The 24,983-nt window shown below is 48.7% G+C and overlaps 1 protein-coding gene across 1 annotated transcript in view; it reads right to left on the bottom strand.

The window, feature by feature from the left end:
- Nucleotides 1–24,983, bottom strand: part of TRAP1 (TNF receptor associated protein 1) — a 66,271-nt gene that overhangs the window by 28,655 nt on the left and 12,633 nt on the right. The window contains exons 3-6 of the mRNA XM_030577503.1: nt 24,737–24,819; nt 23,660–23,800; nt 1,211–1,282; nt 145–305 (exon numbers count right to left, since the gene is read on the bottom strand). Coding sequence (XP_030433363.1) covers nt 145–305; nt 1,211–1,282; nt 23,660–23,800; nt 24,737–24,819 — 457 coding nt within the window. The remainder of the gene's footprint in view (nt 1–144; nt 306–1,210; nt 1,283–23,659; nt 23,801–24,736; nt 24,820–24,983) is intronic.

Raw genomic sequence — 24,983 nt, 5'->3', positions numbered from 1 at the left:
AAAAGACCAGTGCCCTGCCTCACCTTGTGCCTCCCTGCACCGCTTCCAGTCCCCACCCAGATGGAGCTACAGACAATGTCACAACACTCACTCATTCTCTCTAATACGTTGGCCTCCAATAATTCCAGTTTTGCAGATTCTTACCCATCTGAAGACCAGTGGTAGCCTGGGCTCCCGGATTCTGCAGATTGCGAGTACACCTCCACTTTATCAGCCACCATGAAGGCAGAGTAGAAGCCCACTCCAAACTGGCCAATGATCTTACTACTGGCTTCCGCCTGGCTCTGCAGTGCATCCAGAAATGCCTGTAGGGACAATGAGTAGCAGGTATACTGGACTGCAGGTCCAATGACCCTAGGCTACAGCTGGGAGGCTGCAACCTCCTCCCAAACCCCCATAGCTGCTCTCCCCATGCTCCCTGACTCAGCCTATTGCTATGTTTTCTCCGTGTGAGCCTGGCACCCCAGAACATTCCTCTCCAAGGGGATCCCTCCCCTTCAACTGCTGTGTAGCAGTCAACACTCTGTGGGGCTGAGCTCACCCTCCTGGGGACAGCACAAGCGGAAGGAGCTCCAGTGACTTGCTCCTACAGAGCAGCATAGCACGGAAGGAGCAGAGACTGCAGCTCTGGAACAGGAAAGCATTGCCTAGGGCAGTACTTGCTGCACAGGTGGGAGAGAAGAAAGAAAATGGGGTGTGATTGCTCAGTTGCAGGAACTGAATGGGGATCTCAGAGATGGAAAAACCCAGCTGACACATGCACCAGCAAACACTGTGTCCACCCTGGCCTGCCAGTAACTATGTTGCCACTTGTGGCCCAGTCAGCACTTAGAGAACAGGAAGGTAGGTAGAGACCTTGTGGATCTGGATCACGATGCCTTGGGGAAAAGAAGTTTGCTTTTACAAAGTGGCACAGCTAAGTGCACCATGACTATATAAAGAGCCTGGATCTACAAAATACAGGACACATAAGGGATCCCCAGCTAATGGGACCCTGCTCCCCAATGGGAGGAAAATGGTTCTTTAGTGTTGTCCTGGTACCAATGACCACACACTTCAGGGGTCAGGAACGACAATGGAGCCTTGGGCTGGTTTCACCTCCCAACAGGGGTCCCCTTCACGATAGGGCCTCAGGAGATGCAGGATGGAGGAGCCTCAGGGGGATGAAAATGGTCATGAGGACACAACATAAAGGAGGCATCTCTCTTACCTTCGAGCCAGATCGGGCAATGGTGCCGAGATTAGAAACAAGCTCCTCCTGGGTCATTCCAATGCCAGTATCCTGCAGGGAATACAATGATAGAACTTGATGTACCAGGGCACGTGCACTTCTGCAGCAGACAGGACACAGAGCGTCCCAGTAAATTCCTAAAATCAGACACCACTATCATCGGGGACCTTTAGCTAATAAAATGAAAGAGTGGATTTTGGTTCTCCTTCCCCAGGCCAGGACATGGGAATCAGGGAAATGCACAGTTATAAGGTGCAGAAATGACTTCCCAGTGGCTACAAACCAGATGTTAGCAGAATGCAGGGCAGACACAAAAACGCACTAAGAGACCAACTGACCTCTATACCCTCATAACAGAATACTCTCATCACAGCAGTGCCTACTGTCCCCAACCAAGAGGGCCCTACTGTGGTAGGTGCTGTACAGACATTTAGTGAAAAACAGTCCCTGTCCCTAAAGAGATCAGACAGACCAAGTGTGGGAGAAAGGAAGGCTAATCCTCAAGGTCCCGCAGGGAGTCTGTGACAGGACAGTGAATCGAACCCAGATCTCCCAAGCCTCAGTCAGTTCAGTATCTTGACCATAAGACCGTCCATCCTCATTGTGGGTGCTATCGTGAACAAACTCTTCTTTATTCTCCTTGTCACCTTCACTAGCCCAATGCTACCCTCTGCAAAACTCCACTGCTGAGTATGCTGGCAGAACTCTGGCATCCAGGCTGGAGAACTGGGCACGAATGTGTGTGAGAGTACTCTCATCCTGGCTTCTCCCAAAGAGGCTGCCATTTGTGTTGGGTGGGCCAGGAATTGGCTATTAAACTGACTGTTACCTGCCATGTAGCCCAGGCTTTGAACACTGGCCTCTGGTAGCATGAAGTTTGTTGGTTTATTGTGAGTTATTTAATCCATTTCAGTCTGAATTTACACTCCCATTTATCACAATAAATAATTGACTCCTGGCCATCCTTGCATATCCATCTCTCCGATCCTTGGACATTAGCAGTAAGAATGGGCTCTGGTTTGCTTTGATTCAGCTTTAGTTTTCCCTGCTGCTCCTTTGGACAATTCTGTGGCAGCATGGCAAAAATCACAACTCAGAAATGGCCAACCCATAACATAGGGGTCCAGTCCACTGCGAATACACCAGTTCTTACTTCCTGCTTTGCAAGAGCTTCCCTGAACTCTCCTACGTTGGGCTTCCCTTTTAAGTTGCTGCTTTTGAACTCTGTTCCCTTCATACCTTCCACAGAAACAAAGCACAAACTAATCACATCAGAACGGTGAGAAAATGGGCTTGGTGTCACTTTTCAAACTCAAACTTCCCACAGCACAGCATCACCAGCTGCATTACAAAGGGTCAAGTGAAGTCACTCCAACAGAAGTCTCTGAGTCTCTCTGATTATGCACGATGGCACATGAACTGTAACCAATGCCTCATTTTACTGTGGCATTTTCATCCAAAGGAGGGTTTTGAGTCATCTACTATCACTGAGAACAAATCACTACATGCCTTGCAAAACCAGAAGCGGAATAGGGTCTGATTTCACATGCTTGGAGCACATCTTCTGGGGAGTTGGGGTGAAGGCCCCCAAATTTCAGCAGAATGAATCTGAGTGGAACTGAATAGTATGAGCAGGGATCTCACTGAAATCCAGCCCCTTTGATGTCTGCTAGCGAAGTGGGCGGGGAGGGGAGTATTTCCTCACCATGTGGGCTTCTTCTTAACTAGTAAAACAAAATGTCATAATTAATGCCAACAATGCACAATTACTTCTTTTAGATCAGTGCTTATTTCCAATGGATGATCAAAATATCTTCAAGCGCGTGCAAGATATTGGCTCAAGTATATGTCTTGGTTACTGGTGAGGTGTTTCCTCTGTGTCCCTTTTGACACAGAAAAGTGACACCTTTCATCTGATTAAAGATGGCAGCCCAATCAGTCACCTTAAGGATGTGAAGTGAATTGAGACTGCCAGGTACGGTCTCAATAGTGGGGTTTGTACAGCCAGAAAAAACAAACAGTGAATGGCAAAACCTCAGGAATCTGACAAGAACGTCCCTGCCCCCAGGCCAGAAAGAAAAGTTTTCAGCATCTGGTTCAAGTTTTGTTCATTCCAGACCCCTGAGCAAAGCTCTGAGCTCCTCTGATCCACTCCTATTTATAGCATAGCACGTCATTCCCAAATTTCTGTACCTTAAAAAAAATAATCCCTGCTCTCTGAATGTAATTGGCCATTATCGAACCTCTGCCAAACGTACTGCAAAATGCTTAAGGAAAATTTCTGGAAACTGGTTTGAATGGAATGAAACACAACTGCAGTGAAGACAGTTTATAGTTCAAACTGACTGCTCCCAAAACAGTTCTGAACCCAGCTGCTATAGGGAAATGGGAACGGTACTTGTACATGGCTGGCCAAGAATCCCAGCAAAACGACGTGCCATGTTGCAGGAAAATACCTGGACTGTTCGAGATAAAAGTGATCAGCTTACAAACTTCTCTCTTTCAGTGCACAGGCTCTGTGACAGCTGCAGCGCTTTTGTGACCAGATGACACTGCTCCCAGCCAGCCAGCAAGCTCTCTAATCAATAAGCAGCATTCTGGGGAATGATGTCCTGCAGCAAAGAGCACAGTCATACTTATGCAAAGCAGGCCCTCTACTGGTTTGGAAGGTGAATAAAACTCCAAGGAATGGAGAGATAGGGGGAGGAGGGAGGAGCGCAGAAAGGGCAAAGAGCCAACAATGCAGGCTCCACTAAAACCAAAGACAAGAACTACTGGAGTTTCTATTCTCATCACCCAGCAGTTTACAGTGAAGTCTGCATTCTTCAACAAGTCAGCAGTGTGCATTTCTAGGAGAGTCTTTGGCCTGGTCTACACTAGTCGGTTATTTTGGAATTAGCCAAGTTAATTCGAAAAAAAAAAAAAAAAGATTCCGTCCACATGACCAAACCGTCTTTTTTTGATTTAAAGAGCTCTTTAATCCGATTTCTGTACTCCATCTCGGCAAGTGGAGTAGCATTTAAATCAAGATTGTAATCCCAGGTTAAAGGTATTGTGGACGCAATTTGACCTTGGCCTCCGGGAGCGATCCCAAAATGCTCCCTTGTGACCGCTCTGGACAATACTCTCAACTCCGATGCATAGCCAGATGGGCATGAAAAGCCCCAGGAACTTTTGAATTTCATTTCCTGTTTGGTCACAATCAGCACAGGTGACCATCAGCACGGTCTACCATCACAGGCGACCATGCAGAGTCAACCATCATAAGAGATCACACAGTCCCGGATTCGCAGACGAGCTCCAGCATGGTCCGAGCAGGAGGTACTGGATCTCATCGCATGTTGGGGAGACAAATCTGTTATAGCAAAACTACATTCCAAAAAAAGGAACGCAAATACGTATGCTAAAGTCTCCAGGGCCATGACGGAAAGAGGCTACTCCAGGGACACAGAGCAGTGTCATACAAAAATCAGGGAGCTCAGGCAAGCATACCAAAAAGCCAGCAAGGTGAACAGGCGCTCTGGGTCACAGCCCCATACATTACACTTCTACCATGAGCTGCATACAGTTATGGGGCGTGATGCTACCACTACCCCACCACTGTCCGTGGACACCTGCAAAGGGGGAGTTGCATGGAGTGAGGAGGATGAGTTATTGGAGGACGAGGAGGAGGAGGACAGTGCACAGGCTGCAAGTGGGGAATCCATTTCCCCCCCTAGCCAGGAACTATGCTTAATGGTGGAGTCAATAGCCTCCCCCTACTCCCAAGGTGAGCTCCCCGACCATGACCCTGGAGAAGGTACTTCTGGTGAGTGAAAGCCTGATCGGAGCCATGTGGTGGGGGGCGGGGAGGGGAAACCCAGCCATGCTGGGCTGTTTGCATTTAGTTTAAAGGGCTCATCCCTGTTCAGAGCCTCATCAGAGCCACAAGGTGTGGGGGGCAGAGGGGGATGTTGTGTGAAGCAATCATCCCAGAGAGCCCACAGGCCCTCCTTTTATATGGCAAACTCACCAGGCATTGCTTGCTATGGGAAAGCATTTGAAAGCATTGAAATGAATGCTGAATAAGCAGAACCCCCCATGCCCCTAGGGCTTACCATGGCTGCCTGCAAGCTGAGTTCTGTTGCCCGCCGTTTGTGATGGCTTACTCACACCAAAGTGGCAGGCACTTCAGTATAAGAGGCAAAATGCTAACTTGCAGAGAAAGAACATGTGCTGTGTACTATGAATTGCCTGTTTCACTGAGAAAGAGTGTCCCCTTTGTTCTCTGAAATGTATCTTCTAAAATACTACCCTTCCTTTTTCTCCTCCCGCAGGAGCAAATGTTTCAACGCGGCACCCATCTACTCCGTCCCAGAGGCTAGTCCAGATTAGAAGGCGGAAAAAATGAACTCGGGATGACATGTTCGCCGAGCTCATGCAGTCCTCCTGCACTGACAGGGCCCAGCTGAATGCGAGGAGGCAAACAATTGTGGAGTCCTGTAAAGCATTACAGGAACACGAAGAGAGAAGGAACACGTGCGATGAGAGCAGTCAGGATGCTATGGTCAAGCTCATGGGGGAACAAACTGACATGCTCCGCTGTATGGTCGATCTAATGCGGGAAAGGCCACAAGACCACAGATCTAATATGAGAAAGGCCGCTGCAGCCCCTGTATAAACGCCCTCCCTCCTCCCCAAGTTCCATAGCCTCCTCACCCAGACGACCAAGAACACGAGCGAGGAGACTACGGGGACCCACACACTCAACCCCAGAGGATCCCGCACTGATAGGGCCCGGCTGAATGCATGGAGGCAAACAATTGCAGAATCCTGTAAAGCATTACAGGAATACAAAGAGAGAAAGAACGCGTGCGATGAGAGCAGGCAGGATGCTATGGTCAAGCTCATGGGGGAACAAACTGACATGCTCCGCTGTATGGTGGATCTAATGTGGGAAAGGCCGCAAGACCACTGATCTAATGCGGGAAAGGCTGCTGCAGCCCCTGTATAACAGCCATCCCTCCTCCCCAAGTTCCATAGCCTCCTCACCCAGACGCCCAAGAACACGAGGGGGGAGGCTACGGGGACCCACACACTCAACCCCAGAGGATCGCCCAAGCAGCAGAAAGTTGGCATAGGCAAACTTTTGATTTGGTTTCCAGACTTGTTCTCCCTCCTCCTCCTCCAGCCCCCAACCCAATACACCCCCAACCTCAGGTCTACTTTCCGATTTCTCTCAAGGTGTTGTGCAACAAATAATAAAGAACAGTTTTTAAACTGTGACTTTATTTCCGTTCATATATATAGGGGGCAGGTAACTTCAAGAGAAACAACACAACTGTTACACTGTACCCTGGTCAGTCATGAAACTGGCTTTCAAAGCGTCTCTGATGTGCAGCGCACCCTGCTGCACTCTTCTAATCACCCTATTGTCTGGCTGTGTGAAATTGGCCATCAGGTGAGTTGCCTCAATCTCTCATCCCACCATAAATGTTTCCCCCTTACTCTCACAGATATTGTGGAACACACAACGAGCAGCAACTACAATTGGAATATTGATTGTGCTGAGATCTAACCGAGTCAGTAAACTGCGCCAGCGTGCTTTCAAACATCCAAAAGCACATTCTACCACCATTCCGTACTTGCTCAGCCTATAGTTGAACTGCTCCTTACTACTGTCCAGGGTGCCTGTGTATGGCTTCATGAACTACGGCATTAAGGGGTAGGCTGGGTCCCCAAGGATAACTCTCTAGTGTGCTTTAACATACAAGCGCACTCGGGAACTTTTAATATGCACCAACATGGTCTATATCGGGGTTCTCAACCTTTTTCTTGCAGTGGCCCCCCTCAACATGCTATAAAAATGCCAGGGCCCAGAGGGAGTGGCGGCGGGGGACCACTCGGGGCCGAGGGGGACACTTGAGCAAAGCCATAGTTTTACTTCTATTTGGGGTGGGCAAGAGCTGGTGGGGCTCAAGCCAGTTCTGCACAGTGAGGTCCAGGGAGGGACTCAGTTCAAAAAGTTTGAAAACTACTCAGGGTGCAGGGAGGAGATAGTTAGGGGCTATGTGAAGTGAGATGATTAGCCCAGGGTGCAGGCAGGGGAGTAGCTAGGGCTGTGTACGGGTGGTGGTGGGGGCTCCCAGTGCTGCTCCCAGCTTTGGGGCAGGGGGTGCAAAGGTTCCCATCTTCAGCCCTTGCACTGCTCCTGGTTTGAAAGGGAGGGGGCTGCCACCTTTAGCCCCATGCCACATCCGGCTGGGGCGGGGGACCACCAGCTTCAGCCCCACACTGCTTCCAGCTGGGAGTGGCAGAGCGCTGGCTTTAGTTCTGCACCGCTCCCAGCTGGGGCGGAGGAGCCCTGTGCTGCTCTGGTTGGGTGAGGGGACTCCTGACTTCAGGGCTGCCAGCTTTAACCCTGCACCGCTCCAAGCTTCAGGGTGGAGGGCTGCTGCCTTTAGCTCTGTGCTGCTCCCGGCATCAGCCCTGGGGCTCGGGGCTAGCCATGGGGCTTCATGGCCCCCCTGAAAGGGCTTGGGGGCCCCCAGTGGGCCACAGATCTCTGGTTGAGAACCACTGGTCTATACGGACCAGTTATTACAAAACACACTGGCACACTTTATAACAGGGGTTCTCAAACTGGGAATCGTGACCTCTCAGGAGGTCGCAAGGTTATTATATGGCGGGTCGTGGGCCATCAGCCTCCACTCGCAAATCCTGCTTCACCTCCAGAATTTATAAGGATGTTAAATATAAAAAAATGTGTTTTTAATTGGGGGGGGGCAGGTCACACTCAGAGGCTTGCTGTGTGAAAGGGGTTCACCAGTACAAAAGTTTGAGAACCACTGCTTTAGAACATAAGAATGGCCATACTGGGTCAGACCAAAGGTCCATCTAGCCCAGTATCCTGTCTGCCAACAGTGGCTAATGCCAGAAGCTTCAGAGGGAAGGAACAGAATAGGTAATCATTAAATGATCCTTCCCATATAGTCCATTCCCAGCTTCTGGCAAACACCACCAGAGAGCACATTACCCCAGCACGTAGACAAGCCCTAACATTGTGATCCAGGCATAGGAAATTTGCCTACATTGTATGTCTCGTAACTTGGATAACTGGGGTTAGCACCAGGAGGTACTAAGCACCTTCTCCATGACTCAGGACCCTGGACCCCTTAATGATGAAAAGTCAATCAATGCCTTCAGCTTGCTCTGTGCTAATACTGAATTTGCTAATAGCTTGCTAATCAGGACTTAGTAAAATTCTTGTATGTGTACTATTCTTGAATGTAAAGCAGCCCAACCACTACAGAATTACAACAATCTAGTTTTTGTGGCCACTGCCAAAATGAAGCTATTTGTTATGGATCAATGAGGTATAGCAGCAGGAAGGCTCACTTTCTCAGTGGGGTCAGATTTAAGGTAGTTTGGGCGCTCTGCTTAAGGAGGGTAAATGAAATCCACAGGAACACAGGCATTACCAGGCTAGATCAGACTTGTGGTCCATCTAGTCTTGTGCCCCGCCTCCAGCAGTGACCTGTGTCCGATGCTTCAGAGGACGGTGCATGAGACACTGCAGGGGGAAGATGTGAGGTGATTTCCCCCCAGGAGTGTCTCATCCTAATATTTAGAGATTGGCTTAAACCCTGTACCCTGATGTTTTATCTCCCTCCCAAAACTCTTTTTGGCATTATTAACCATAACAATTCTGAATCTTACTAAGTTCTTAGCCTCAACAACTTCTTGTGTGAGTGAGTTCTACAATCTATCTACATGCTGTGTGAAAAAGTATTTCTTTTTATCAGTCCTGAATCTCCCACCTTTTAAACTGCATTGAATGACCCCTTGTTTTCTATTACGAGACTGAGCCCAGAAGCTCCCAAACCACCTTTTGCATACCATGTATTATTATTTTATATATTTTTATACTCCTTGGGTTTCTAACTTGTTTGTGAGAAGCTGTAATACTTTTGAATGGTAACACACCCTCCAGCACGCCTGTAACCTGGACTTTACCTGGAAGATTTCTGCATGCATTTATTAACTGTTAAGAGCAAACAAGACGTTCAGTCCTGCTCAAAATACTAGCCTCAGGTCCATCCTGTCCTTGCAACAAAGAGCTCACAATCCACCGGACAGGAAGGATGCACTAGGAGATCCAGACAAAGGAATTGCTTTAGTTAACTGTTCTTATTCTCCCTGTTCACAATTTTTCCATTTGGAGGCCTCACAGAAATGCGTCTTTAGGACAGACTTGACTGAGGAGAGGGACAGAGCCTAGCACAATGGGGTAGGGGATCGGGGTTTCTAGAAGTCGAGTAGAGTGAGACACTTATACTCCCATGTCTCACATTCAACACCCCAGAATGATATTAGCCTTTTCCAGAACTGCAACACATTCTTAACTCATATTCAACCTGTGAACCCCCAGGATCCTTTGAAGCAGTACTACCACCTAGTCAGTTATTCTCCATTTTGTAGTTATGCATTTTGTTTGTCCTTCCTAAGTGAAGTATTTCACAGTTAACTTTATTGAAGTTCATCTTGTTGAGTTCAGACCAAAATTCTAAGTTGTCAAGGTCATTTTAAATTCTAATCCTGTCCTCCAATGTGCCTCCAACAACTTCCAGTTTGGTGTCATCTTCAAAGTTTATACGCATAATCTCCACTTCATTATCCAAGTCATTACTGAAAATATTGAACAGTACAGGACCCAGGACCGACGCCTGTGGGACTCCACTATAGATTATGCCCTCCCAGTTTGACAGTTATTGCCAACTATTCCTTGAGTATGTCCCTTCAACCAGCTGTGCATCCACCATATGGCAATTTCATCTAGACCACATTTCTCTAGCTTGCTTATGAGAATGTCATGTGGGACTGTGTCAAAAGTTCTATTAAAATCAAGATAGATAATGTTTACTGCCCCCCATCTACTAGACCAGTAACCCTCTCAAGGAAGGAAATCAGGTTGGTTTGGAAAGATTTGTTCTTGACCCTAGTAACCTTCAAGTGCTTACAAATATATTTTTTAGCAATTTATTCCAGTATTTTTCCAGGTATTGACTTTAGGCTGAGTGTTCTATAATTCCCTGGGTCCTCTTTGTTCTCTGTCTGAAAATAGTACTATGTTTGCTTTTCACCAGTCCTCTGGGATCTCTCTTGTCTTCCATGAGTTCTCCAGGATAATCACTAATGGTCCTGAGACTGCTCCAGCTCGTTCCTTAATGATGAATTTCATCAAGTCCTGCTGACTTGAGTACATCTTAATATTTTCTTTATCCTGTTCTTTCCTTATTTTGGCTTGAGGTCCTTCCCCCTTGTTGTTAATATTAATTGTGTTGAATATCTGGTCACCATTAACCTTTTGACGGAAGACTGAAGCAAAATAGGATGAAATTCCTCAGGCTTCTCTTGATGTCGTCAGTTATTAGCACTCCTGCCCTGCTAAGCAGAAGACCTACACTTTCCTTCGTCCTTCTCTTGCTCCTTATGTCTTTGAAGAATCTCTTCTTATTGCCTTTTATGTACCTTGCCAGGTGTAACTCATTTTGACCCCAGATGCTTGTGTTACTCTTTTGTACTCATCCTTAGCAATTCATCCATGTTTCCACTTTTTGTAAGATTCCTTTTTTACTTTCAGGTTGTTAAAGATCTCCTGATGGAGCTATATTGGCCTCTTACTATTCTCCCTCTTTCCTTCGCATCAGGATAGTTCACAGTTGTGCCTTTAATATGGTCTATTTGGGAAACTGCCAGCTCTCCTGAGCTGCTTTTTCCTTAGATTTTCTTCCTATGGGACCTTACCTATCAGTTCTCCGAGTTTGTTAAAGGCTGCCTTTTTGAAGTTCATTGTCCTTATTCTGCTGTTCTCACGCCTTCCTTTCTTTAGAATCATGAAATCTGTCATTTCATGATCATTTTCACTCAAATTGCACTTTCACCTTCAGATTCACTACCAATTCCTCCCTGTTGATCCAAATGAAGTCTAAAATGGCTATCCTGTGGTTACTTCCTCCGCTGTCTGAAAATCCTTGGTACATTCCAAGAACTTACTGGAAATTTTCTGTTTTACTGCACAGTAACTCCTCCCTTAACGTTGTAATTATGTTCCTGAAAAATGCTAATTTAAGCAAAATGATGTTAAGTAAATCGAATTTCCCCATAAGAATTAATGCAAATAGGGGTGGTTAGGTTCCAGGGAAATTTTTTTCACCAGACAAAAGACATTACACACACACACAAAGCATAAGTTTTAAACAAACAATTTAATACCGTACACAGCAATGATGACTGTGAAGCTTGGCTGAGGTGGTGGAGTCAGAGGGTAGAAGAGGGTAGGCTATTTCCCAGGGAATGCCTTGCTGCTAAATGATGAGTTTACACATGGCTGACCCCTCAAGGGTTAACACATTGTTGTTATGTAGCCTCACACTCTACAAGGCAGCACAAATGGAGGGAGGAGACAATAGACGCATGTCAGGGGGTGCAAACATTTCCTGCGGAAACTGAATGTGATGATGAACCTACACTATCCCACTGAAGCACACCACTCTCTCCACTTTCCAAAGTGCCAGAGGGATATATATGTGCATACGTACGTACGTGTGTGTGTGTGTGAGAGAGAGAGAAACAGATGTGCAGTGCCCCTTTAAGTACAGTGACCCCACTCTAAGTACATTGCCTTTTTAAATAGATCAGCAAGTTGAGAAAGCAGCTTCTGCCAGCAAATTTCCTTCATCCTGATCCCTGCATGCCCTCCCCTGGCTCTGTGGAGCTGGGGTACAGGAGCTGGAGGAGGGGGACACTCTGACATCAGCATCCCTCTTTCCCCACACCCTCTGCATAGCAAGTCGGAGGCTCCCTGGAGCAGCTCCAAGGCAGAGGGCAGGAGCAGCACACGGCAGTGGGGAGAAGGACACCTGAATTGCCCGGCCCGCCCTGGTTCTAAGGCCCCACCAACGGGCTGCTCTTTCTGCAAGCAGTGGACAAAGCAGGAGGCTGCCAAACAACACTGCAAGGGAACATTGTGCAACTTTAAACGAGCATGTTCTCTAACTCATCAGCGACGTAACAATGAAACAACATTAACCGGAACGTCATTAAGTGCGGAGTTACTGTATTACTTTTCCAACAGATGCCTGGGTAGTTCAAGTCCCTCATTACTACCAGGTTTTGTGTTTTGGATATTTCAGCTATTTGTTCTGGAAATGCCTCATTCACCTTCTCTTCCTGATTTGGGGGTCAGCAGTAGAACCCTACCTGGAGACTTTCAACTAGTTTGCCTCTCACCTCCTTCCGGACCTCAGAACCTTGATCTATTATGCAACCCTCCTCCCTTTTTATCCTTTCTGAACAAGCTATACCCTTCTGTACCAATATTCCAGTTGTGAGACTTCTCATCAAGTCTCTGTAACACTAATTAAGTTATAGTTTAGCTTATGTACTAATACATCCAGTTCTTACAGCTCATTCCCCATACTCTTTGGATTTGTATATAGACATCTAAGATGTTGAATTGATTCTCTCACTGATTTCCCTCATTGCTATGACCTTTTGTCATTTTCCATGTCTCCCGTAATAACTTCTACCCCTCTGTTAACATTGCATTTTTTTATGCTTTCCTGTGTGCTTTTGTCACTTGTCCTCTTTGAAAATAATTTAAAGCCTTTCTCACTAGGTTGGCAAGATGGTGCAAGACGATTCTCTTCCCCTTCTTGGTGAAGTGGACACCATCTGTTCCCAATAGAGTTGTTCCCGGAACAGCATTCCATGGTTGAGGAAGCTGAAGCCTTCCTGTCAACAGGATCTATACAGTCATGCATTCATCTGCAGGATGCACATGTGCCTGCCTGGGACCTTACCCTCAACTAGGAGGATTCACAAGAATACAACCTGCGTCCCTAACTCCTTCACCCTTGCTCATATCTATCCCAGTTAGGTGTGCACATGTGCCGTGTGCACGGATGTCAGAAACTTTTCCCTAGCAGCTACCCGTTGGGCTGGCTGTGGAGCCCCCTGGAGCGGTACTCAATATATGACCCTGCCGGTCCAACCCCCCTTCAGTTCCTTCTTGCTGGCTACTCTGATAGAGGGGAAGGTGGTGGTGGGGGGGAATGGAATAGATATGAGCAACACATCTCAAAGAACAACAGTTACAAAAAAGGTGAGCAACCGTTTTTTCTTCTTTGAGTGCTTGCTCATATTAATTCCAGCTAGGTGACTCCCCAGGCTTACCTTGGAGGTGGGGTTGGAGTCAAGGTATTGCAGACTTAAGAATTGCCCTGCCGAAGGCCGCATTATCATCATGATTGATAAACAATGGCGTAGTATGACGTGAAGGTGTGCACCGAAGCCCATGTGGCAGCTCTGCAGATTTCCTGGAGGGGTATATGTGCCAGGAAGCCCTCGTGGAGTGAACCATGACAACAGGCCAAGGGACCTTGGATAAGTCACAACAAGCGGGAATACAAGCCGTGATCCAGGAGGATATCCGCTGGAAAGAGACCGGCAAACCTTTCATTCTTTCTGCTAGAGCGACAAACAACTGGGTTGTTTTGTGGAACAGCTTCGTTCGGTCTATGTAGAAAGCGAGTGCCCTTCTAACATCCAGAGAATGTAGCTGTTGCTTGTGGAGGGTGGTGTGCGGCTTTGGATAAAAAAACTGCAGGAAAATATCCTGGCTGACATGGAAGCGGGACACGACTTTTGGTAGTAATGCTGGGTGAAGCCTAAGCTGCACCTTGTCCTTATGAAAAATGGTATATGGGGGCTCACATGTGAGGGCCCGCAGTTCAGAAACACGTCGTGCTGAGGTGATGGCCACTAGGAAGGCAACCTTCCAGGAGAGGTAGAGGAGCAAGCAGCAAGCTAGCGGCTCAAAGGAAGGACCCATGAGATGAGATAGGACTAAATGGAGGTCCCAGGCCAGGACAGGGGGCTTCATCGGGGGATGGATCTTTTCCAGTCCTTTTAGAAGCGTCTCACTATGGGATGTGCAAACACTGAGTGCCTGGAAACACCGAGGGAAATGCCGAGATAGTTACGAGGTGGACCTTAGCAGAACCAAATGACAGGTGCTGACCTTTCAGGTGCACCAGATAGCCCAGGCTGCACGGGATTGAAGCCTGGAGTGGGAGCACCTGCCATTGGGCACACCAGATAGAAAACCTTTTCCACTTTGCTTTGTAAGCAGTTCTGGTAGAAGGCTTGCGGCTTTCCAGGAGCTCCTGCCTCACCAGGTCTGAACAGGCTAGTTCTGCTTGGTTCAACCACGGATCCTCCAGGCTACGAGGTGGAGTGACTGGAGGTCCGGGTGAAGGAGACAACCATGATTCTGCAAGATGAGGTCGGAAGTGAGAGGTAGGTGGATTGGTGACCAGATCAACAGGTCCATGAGGATGGGGTACCAGCACTGGTGAGGCCAAGCTGGGACCACCAGGATGACGTCCGCCTTGTCCCTGCGAACCTTGAGAAGCACCTTGTTTATGAGTGGGAATGGTGGGAAGGCATACAACAATTGACCGTGGAATCAGGAAGACATCTTCAATCGAGCCCGGGCTGTGACCCCCAGAAGGAGCAGAAGGTTGGGCACTTCCTGTCGGCCCACATGGTGAACAGATTGAGTCAGGGTAACCCCCAGCTATGGAAGATGGAGTGGATAACATCTGGCTGAATCGGCCATTCATGTGTAAGGCCTGCTCAAGCTGTCCACCAGTACGTTCTGAACGCCCAGTGGGTATGAAGCTTGGAGAAGGATGGAGTGGGATAGACAGAATTCCCATAGAAGGACTGCTTCCTGACAGAGAGGTGACGACAATACCACATGGCTGTGGTACTGTCCATCAGCACTGCTACGCAGTGGTTCTGCAAGCGGGACAGGAATACTTGGCATGCGGGGCAGATTGTCCTGAGCTCTTTGATGTTGATATGCAGAGCCAGTTCCTCTACTTGCCATAGGCCCTGAGTCGTCAGACTCCCAAGATGTGCTCCCCAGACGAACACAGATGCATCCATTACAAGGGTCAGAGTGGGCTGGGGAGGGTGGAACGGGACCCCGGCGCTCACCACGTGGGGGTCTAGCCACCAACGCAGGGAATCGAGGGTATGCCCCGGAACAGTCAGCACCATGGCCAGACTGTCGCTGCCCGGACAGTACACTGACACAAGCCACGCCTGCAGGGGCCTGAGCCGTAACCTGGCATGCTGCACCACATAAGTGCAGGTCACCATGTGGCCCAGCAGCTTGAGGCAGTGCCTCACCGTGGTGGTGGTAAAGCTGCAAAGGCTGGTGATTATGTGTGCAAGGGCTAAATGTTGGGCCTCCGGGAGGAAGGCTCTCGCTTGGTTTGCATCCAGAACTGCCCCAATAACCTCTATTGTTTGGGTTGGGGTGAGAACAGACCTGCTGACATTCAGAATGATGCCCAAGCGGTTGAACACATCTCTGATCATTCATACCTGTGATTCTACCTGCTGGCGAGACTGGCCTCATATGAGCCAGTCATCTACGTATGGGTAGACATGCATGTGATGGTGACGAAGAAAAGCTGCCATGACTGCCATGCATTTTTAGGGAGGATGTGGGGAGCCGTGCATAGGCTGAATGGGAGAGCCGTGAACTGATAGTGCATTTTGTTCACCACAAAACAGTGAAAACATCTGAGACAGGGTGACTGAAATGTGAAAATAAGCATCCTTCATATGGAGGGCAGCGTACCAGTCTCCCGGATCCAAGGAGGGGATGATTGTGCTCAAGGAGACCATGTGGAACTTCAAGTTGACGATGTACTTGTTGAGTTCCCTGAGGTCCAGAATGGGCTGTAGGCCCCCTTTCGCCTTGGGGACGAGGAAGTAGCGCAAGTAGAAACTTTTGCCTCTGAGCTCCCGAGGTACTCCTTCCACGGCTCCTAGAGTGAGGAGGGACTGGACCTCCTGGATAAGGAGTTGCTCGTGAGAAGGGTCCCTGAAGAGGGACAGGCAAGGGGGGTGGGAGGGCGGGAAAGGGCACAAGTAGATAGAATAGCCAGCCTCTACCGTGCAGAGGACCCACCAGTCCGATGTAATAAGGGACCATGCACGGTAGAAGCGGGATAGATGGTTCAGAAAGGGAGGATAGCTGGCCGGGATGTGGACTGATAATCCGTCCTCGTGCGCATCTTCAAAATGGGCACTTAGGACCCTGAGGGGGCTTGGACTGTCCTTGGCACTGCCCAGGAGGAGGATGCGGTGGCCTATGCCTAGCGTATCTGCTCCTCCTGTGGGAGAAGTCCTGCCTGGGTCTAGTGGGAAAAGACCGTTGCTGGGTAGGCTGGGGCTTAAATAGCTTTCTTTGAGTCGCCGGGGTAAGCATGCCGAGACACTTAACGGTGTTTCATGACTCTTTCAGGATATGCAACCGAGAGTTGGTTTGTTCAGCGAAGAGGCCCTGACCGTCGAACAGGAGGTCCTGGATTGTTTGCTGAACTTCCAGCGGGAGATATGAGGACTGAAGCCAGGCATTACGCTGCATGCAATGCAAGATGCCAGTGTATGCGCTGCCGCGTCTGCAGCATCCAGGAACCTTGAAGAGAAGTCCAGGCCACTAGTCTGCCCTCCTCAGCAATGGCTCCCAGCTCCAGCCGAGAATCAGATGGGAGGAGCTCCTTGAACTTCTGAATAGCAGACCATGAATTATAGCCGTATCTCCTAAGGATTGCGAGCTGATTAGCGATACGGAAAGAAAGGTTTACTCTACGGGTGGCCTTTCTCCCAAAGAGATCCAGGTGTTTCTCATCTCTTGATTTAGGGGCAGGCCCTTGCTGACCCTGTCGTTCTTTTTCATTTACCACCTCCACCACCAGAGAGCATGAAGGAGGGGATGGGCAAAGATATTCGGACCCCTTAGTGGGGACAAAGTACTTTCTCTCTGCTCCTTTGGCCGTGGAGGGAACGGAGGCCGGAGTTTGCCAGACTGTCTTGGCATTCGACTGGATGGTCTTTATAATGGGCAGGGCCACCCTAGAGGGCCCTTCTGGTGTCAGAATGTCCACTATGGGATCCTCTTCTTCTACCACCTCCTCCACCTGGAGGTTCATGTTCAGGGCCACCCGCCATAGGAGTTCCTGCACAGCCCTGTAGTCCATGAGTGATGGGCCAGATGAGGACGTACCCGACACCACCTCATCAAGAGAAGATGAGGAGGACATGACAGGCAGGACCGGGTCTGAGACAGCCCCTTGGTCTACTGAGACTGGTTCCTCCTAAGCACCGGGGTGTAGCCTCCACTAGGGGTGGGGTTGGGTCCAGAGTTTGTGCAGGGTCCAGAGGATGATGACTGAAGGTTGCCTTGGGGATACAGGACCCCAAACATGATGGTGGAGGAATGCTGGGAGTGGCGCCCTGGGGCTGGTGGTTCACCCAGGGGGTCCAAAACTGCCACTGGGGCTGCCAGTGGGGCACTGAAGAGTCCTGCCCGAAACTGCCCAGGCCTGAGCAGGGTACCTCCGATGGACCCGATGCCCTACCCGACCTAAGGGAGTATGACTGAGAGCGGGACAGCCAAAGAGGGGCAGCGCATGGTGCCATGGAAAGTTCCGCAACCCTCTACAGGCAGAATGGGTACCGCGAGAAATGTCGAGATCCAGACAGTGATCAGCAGTGCCGTTGTGGAGAGGGGGACCAGGAAATCAACCGGCACCGAGAAGCTGGGCTTTGCCACAGTGTGGAGTGCGAATGCAATCAGTGATGTGCCAGAGAATGGTGCCATACTGGAGAGCAGTTCCACAATGGGGAGTGGTGCTGTGATCGGCATCACGGAAAGGGGCGGTGCCGCTGCGCGGAATGGAGTTGCTATGAGTGATGCTGCGAGGTCTCAGATTGTGACCTAGACCGCGAGCGGGACCACAACCTATCATCCAATGACCACCTCAAGCGGGAGTGGCTCCGAGGATTGGTGCCACGAGTCAGATCGGCACAGAGCATACATGCGGTGCTGGGACTCAGAACTGCACAGGGATGCTGGTCTGGGGGCAGACAGCCCAAAGATTGCCAGTTTGCCTCTTGACAGTACCGGGGCTCAAGATGGGGCCTTGGGCACTGTCATTTCAACGAGCCCACTAGCGGCCTCAAAAGTATCTGGGGTGGAGGGTAGCGTGACCTCCTCCACCTGCAGTTGCAGGGAGTCTGGCGGTGTGGGGCTTCCCGGGGAGGGGCGGCCCCATCCGGGTTGAGGTCTACTGGAGGGTCTGTCGGCCTTATGTCCCTGGTCTGCACCGTGCCCTGCCGGGATTGCGGTGACAATCTCAGGCCTTTGTGGAGGCTTTTCCATGGCCTGCTTTTTATGGGTGGCCAGGGAGTGGGAGTGATGCTGGAGAGAGCACTTTGGGGCCCCGGGAGACTGCCAGCCCCTAGGAGGATGTGCCGAGTCCTTTTTCGGTGCTGTAAATGGCACCACTGGAGGAGCGCTCAGCACCGAGGCACTCAGGGCCAAGTCTTGTGGCGGACGGAGAGCAGACTCCTTGAGGAGTTGTCTTAGTCTAATGTCCCTCTCCTTTCTAGTGCGAGGTTTAAACGCCTTGCAAATTTTGCACTTATCCACCTGATGGGCCTCACCCAGATACTGAACACAGGAGTAATGGGGGTTGCCCGTGGGCACAGGCTTGCCGCAGGAGCTACAAAGTTTGAAGTCCTGGGATGGCATGCCCTGGAGCCCCGCAGGGCACTCGTTGAAGGAGAAAAAAAGCCAACTGCTAAAGACTATACTTAACAACTATACTTAACAATTAACTAACAATGGGTAATTGTATACAAAGATACGTAGAATAGGTAGGGAGTAGTGGAGCACTTGAGAACAAGAGACCACTGTTCAAACAACCGTCACTGGCGGTAACAAGGAACTGAAGGAGGGTCGGGCCAGCAGGGTTATATATTGAGCACCATATCGGCGCCACTCCAGGGGGCTCCACAGCCAGGCCGACGGGTAGCTGCTAGGGAAAAGTTTCCGACATCTGCGCGTACACTCACCTAAGTGGAATTGATATGAGCAAGCACTCAAAGAAGAACCCAATAATAATGGGGGATTTCAACTATCCCCATATTGACAGGGAACATGTTACCTCAAGATATGATGCAGACATAAAATTTCAAGACACCATTAATGACTGCTTCTTGGAGGCATTCTGGATTTAGTGCTAAGTGGAGCACAGGTCTAAGAGACGAATATAGCTGAACCGCTCAGTAACAGCAACAATAATGTAATTAAATTTAACATCCTTGCAGGAGGGAAAATACCAAAGAAACCCACCACAGCAGCATTTAACATCAAAAAGGGGAACTAAACAAAAATGAGGAGGCTAGTTAAACAGAAATCAAAAGCAACAGTTACAAGAGTGAAATTCCTGTAAGCTTCATGGAAAATTTTAAAAAACACCATAATAGAGTCTTAAATTATATGTATACTTCACATAAACAAAAGTAGTAAGAGGGTCAAAAAAAATGCCACCATGGCTAAACAACAGAGCAAAAGAGGCAGTTAGAGACAAAAAGACATTTTCTAAAAAGTAGAGGTTAAATCCTACTGAGGAAAATACAAAGGAGCATAGACTCTGGCAAGCGTAAAAGTATAATCAGGTAGGCCTAAAAAGACTTTGAAGAGCAATACCAAAAGACACAAAAACTAACAGCAATTTTTTTGTAAGTACATCAGAAGCAGAAAGCCTGCTAAACAATCAATGGGGCTACTGGACAACCAAGGTGCTAAAGGAGCACTCAAAGAAGAAAAGGCTGTTATAGAGAAGCTAAATGAATTCTCTGAATTGGTCCTCACTGCAGAGGATGTGAGGAAATTCCACCACCTAAGTAATTTTTTTTAGGTGACAAATCTGAGGTACTGTCTCAGATTGAGGTGTCATAAGAGGAGGTTTTGGAACAAACTGATAAATTAAACAGTAATTAGTCATCAGAACTAGATGGTATCACCCAAGAGTTCTGAAGGAACTCAAATATGAAACTGCAGAAACAGGACACTAGATGGGGAGGGCTCTGAGTTACTAGAGATAATTCTATCCCAGGTATCTTGGTGCGTCTTTCCCACACGCTCAGGGTCTAAGTAGGGGGTAGGCAAACTTTTTGGCCCAAGGGCCACATCTGGGTACAGAAATTGTATGATGGGCCATGAATGCTCATGAAATTTGGGGTTGGGGTGTGAGAGGGGGTCAGGGCTCCGGCTGGGGGTGCGGGCTCTGGGGTGGGGAACCCAATGCCATACCCAAAACCCAGGGCATGCCCTGCAAATCCCAGGAAGAGCAGATATGGGCTAGACAGGAACTGCATCCCAGTGCTGGGATTACAGCTGTGTCTAGGTCTCTAATGGAGAAATCACTTGCATAGACAATGGCCAAGGAACTATAACAGCACTGTGAAACTCAGAAAGTAACAAATACAATTCACTAACCCAAGGATTCTGAAACAATCCTTACTGTGGAACTGTCATAAACAGATAGCTAAGGATTAATGTCTCTTACACCTGGAAAGAGGTAACCTGAAGCACCTGACCAGGGGACCAATCAGGAAACCAGACTTTTCCAGGTCTGGGTGGAGGGAACTTTGTGTGTGAGTCCTTTGTTCTTGGTCTTCTGCCTGTCTCTCTCTCGGCTATGGGAGGATTTCTGTTTCCTGCTTTCTAATCTTCTGTTTCCAAGTTGTGAGTACAGAGATCATAATACAATAGGAGTTATTGTTTTTTTCTTTTGTATTTACATAGTGTAGTTGCTGGAGTGCTTTGAATTGTATTCTTTTTGAATAAGGCTGTTTATTCATATTTCTTTTAAGCAATTGACCCTGTATTTGTCATCTTAATACAGAGAGACCATTTTTTATGTATTTTTCTTTCTTTTTATAGAAAGCTTTCTTTTTAAGACCTGTTGGAGTTTTTTCTTTAGTGGGGAACTCCAGGGAATTGAGTCTGTGCTCACCAGGGAATTGGTGGGAGGAAGAAGTCAGGGGGAAATCTATGTGTGTTAGATTTACTAGCCAGACTTTGCATTCCCTCTGGGTGAGGTGGGAAGAGAGATTAGCTCTCGGTACTTCTGTTTTCCAAGGCTGGAAACGGGGAGGGTGGAATCCCTCTGTTTAGATTCACGGAGCTTGTTTCTGTGTATCTCTCCAGGGACACCTGGAGGGGGGAAGGGAAAAGGTTTATTTCCCTTTGTTGTGAGACTCAAGGGATTTGGGTCTTGGGGTCCCCAGGGAAGGTTTTTGGGGGGACCAGAGTGCCCCAAAACACTCTAATTTTTTGGGTGGTGGCAGCTTTACCAGGTCCAAGCTGGTAACTAAGCTTGGAGGTTTTCATGCTAACCCCCATATTTTGGACGCTAAGGTCCAAATCTGGGACTAGGTTATGATATGGTGGCAGCGGTGGGATAGATAGAATCCAGAAGCCAGTAGGAATATTATATTTTTCTTTTCTCTGCTAGGGGCTTTTAAGCAGAAAGAAACAGTTTGGTTTTAAAAGGAACCAGAGAAAAAATTTTTTTTCTCTGCTCTCTTGCAGTTTCTGGCTTGCATATTAAGCAAGCAACCATTAAGTAACTATTACGGGTCTTTTGTCACACAATAGCACTCCCATTAGGAGTCAAATAACAGCACTATACACATGCAAATAAAGTGGTTTTTCTGGTTTACTTTACATTGAAAACATTAGCTAGAGGAAGAAAGGGAAAAAGGCACTGTTGCTAGGCAGACGCCAGGAGGCAACAGAGCCTGCAGTTCAGACAATAAACACCAGAGGGCACCCCAACACAAAAAAACAGGAACCATGACTTCCAAGGAAAAAAGGGAGGTATAACAGCACTGTGAAACTCAGAAAGTAACAAATACAATTCACTAACCCAAGGATTCTGAAACAATCCCTACTGTGGAACACAACACAAGTATTGCCCCGCCCCCGTCTCCCCACTCATGATCATTTATCATCCCTATGGCAACTAAAGCAGGCCCTTACATGGAAAAGTGAAAGTATCTAGTATATTTTAACAGTTTCCAAAGACATAAGTGCTTTGTCCTTTGTGACAAAGATAACTTACGCTGTGTCCTTTGGACTTCATCTCATCTCCCTGTCCCCTCCATTCTGCTCCCCTCTCCCTCCGCATTCCTATCCCTGTCCCCCTTCTCCCCTCAACATGCTGCCCAGCTACCCCATTCCCTGGTCCCCTTGGCACTTCTCAAGGGCCTGCTGGTGGCCCAAAGCTCTAGTCCCACTGGTCACTCTGGCCCATGAGGAAAGCTCCTGCTTCCTCTCCATCTCCACTTATATAGCAGTGACCCCAGTATAGGCACCTAAGCTCATTCCAAGTTGTTGTTCTTTTATAAGGAAGAGTCCAGCCAACAACAGAAGCAACTAGAAACAGGGAGAAGAGCGAGCTCCATGTGACTAGCTAGTGCTCTGTGGGCCACAGCTTGGGAGTGTTCGCCCTACCCTAAAAACTGCCTCTCTTTTGCTCCTAGGAAAAGTGAAAGCATCTCTGTCATCCTTTCTCTGCCTCTTCAGGAGGAACAGCGTGTTTGCCCCCTGCCACAAGAGAGACGAGGCCAGAGATGCACCCCCTTTCCTCTGGAGCATGCTGTATAAGAAAGAAATGTCACATAAATTCGGATACTGAGTAAATTCCACAACCCCCTGCCAGCAGTAAGAACCCTTCAAACTTCAACCTCGACTCAAGCAGCAGGAAGCAAGAGCATTTGAAAGACAAGGCACCAGAGATCTGCCTGCCAGAGAGTTTTAGTCATCCCTGAAGTGCAGCTTTATGGTGAAATATTTTGTAGCTCAGTACCAGGGACCAGAATTAGGGGACTCTCTCATCCTGACAGAGCAGGTGTGACTGGGAGAGGGGCACAACAAACCAGGGAAGGGTTGCCCTCACCGCACCAGCACCTCCTGCAGAGCTAGTTAGAAGGGGAGCTCTGCCTGCTGTCAGCACATGAGGTCTCAGACCTAGAGAAGGGCAGGGTCTCAATGAAGAAAACCTGGGCATTCACACACTGTACGGCAGCATGCTGTGCACCTGGCTGCCCTCCTCCCACACAGGCAGCTGCTTTTTAGTGGGGATACACGCACAGAACGTGGAAAGTGCTTTAGTCCCAACACGGTAACAGGCACTATGGGAGAAGCCACAGCTTGTTTCCAGGAAAGGGCTGGAGCAGAGAACTTCCTCACACGGGCATGGTATGGATAGGGGGTGGGGGCACAAACTTGCTGGCCTTTCATCAAAGCTTGGGGTTACAGACACAATCTAGCATCACTATCTAGCACTGACCAGCCTTGCAGACACCCAGCTGTGACGGGCCAGGGGCACAGGGAGGCTGTGGAGACTGATGGGGGCTACACTCCAGCTCAGCTTCTACTGGATTTCAGCTAGGACAAGCCGTGAAGCAAAGTGACTTCCTATTCCTCGTGCCAGCAAAGGGAGATACCTGGATGGTGATGGTTCCCTTCTCGCTGTCTGTCTGCAGGTGAATCTCCATCTCCGGTAAAACCTTCCCTTCAGACGTCAGCTTATGACGCAGCTTTTCCAGGGCATCGCTGCCATTGGAGATCAGCTCCCGGATAAACACCTGGGGAAGGAACATTGTTACGTACTGCACCCTGTCTAGCCAGTGCTACTCCCAGACAGCTGCATGGCACCCTCACAGTGGTCAGAGCACGCTGCTGGCTCGTATGCAGGTTTTTATCCCAACAGAGGGACTTGTCAGGAGACACAGACTGCAACACTCTAGGTGCGGCCATGTCACAGCCCCTAAATGGGGTACCAGAAGAGGAGGGGTTTGACTACAGCATTCTTTATGCTGGCATTGTTGACTCCTATGGAAAGAACATGTGGGTTTTTGGCACTTTTGAGCAATACTGATGCCAGAACCCCAGAGTGCATCCTTGCCAATGGAGCCAGAAGTCCCAGAGTGAAGCTTCCTTTCCCAAACATGGCTGGATGGTGTGTATAGGCAAGGCCTTAGTCAAAAATCTGGAGCACACCCCATTCTCGCCAGGGCACAAAGACATATATCTGCCAGCGAGAACAGGGCAGCCTTCCATCGATCCCTGCATTTAAAATGCTGCACTGAACAGCTAAGGGAGAAAAATGGCTAGTAAAAGGAAGGGGATAGTTCCAGCGAGGCAGCATGTTAGCACAGCACTGTCTTGACACCGTTAGCTCCATCGTGCTGGAACTCTACATGCAGTGCAGCACAGAGCCGACTGTATTTCTCCATTTAGTGGTGTGGGGGCTGGTTTGTTTAAACTTGATGCTAAAACACAGCCAACTGCCAGAGCCAGAACAGGCCCATTGAGTCATCTGGATGTATTTACACATGAAATAAAAACATACTCTAAAGGTTTCAATGGAAGCTTGGAGCATGACCAGCCCAAGGTCTACTGGGAAGTCAAGCAGGCATTCCCACGGCAAGGGCAGTGTCTGGCTTTGCCACAGACTTATATATACATGGCTCTGCCAACAGAAACTTCATCAGCATTGGAATGATTAGTAGGTGACCTACCTCCTTCTCCGAGTATAAGGAACGTGCAACTATGTCCAACAGCTTCTTCGTCTCTGCCTGGAACTCATGTTTGGAGGCTTCTCCTAGAATTAATCACACACACACACCCCCAAGGGCATTTCACACAGTTCTCTCATACTAGAAAAGCGCACACAGCCTCACCAATGTGCCTCAGCCTCTCAGGGCCCTGGCTAGGAGTGGCAGGGGATATGGGCATCTATGGCCTCCACAGAGACTGCCAACAAAG

The sequence above is a fragment of the Gopherus evgoodei genome, chromosome 10 (genome assembly GCF_007399415.2).
Source record: "Gopherus evgoodei ecotype Sinaloan lineage chromosome 10, rGopEvg1_v1.p, whole genome shotgun sequence".
Lineage (NCBI taxonomy): Eukaryota > Metazoa > Chordata > Testudines > Testudinidae > Gopherus > Gopherus evgoodei.
Note: the sequence above shows the minus strand (reverse complement) of the source record. Positions and strands in the feature narration are given on the sequence as shown.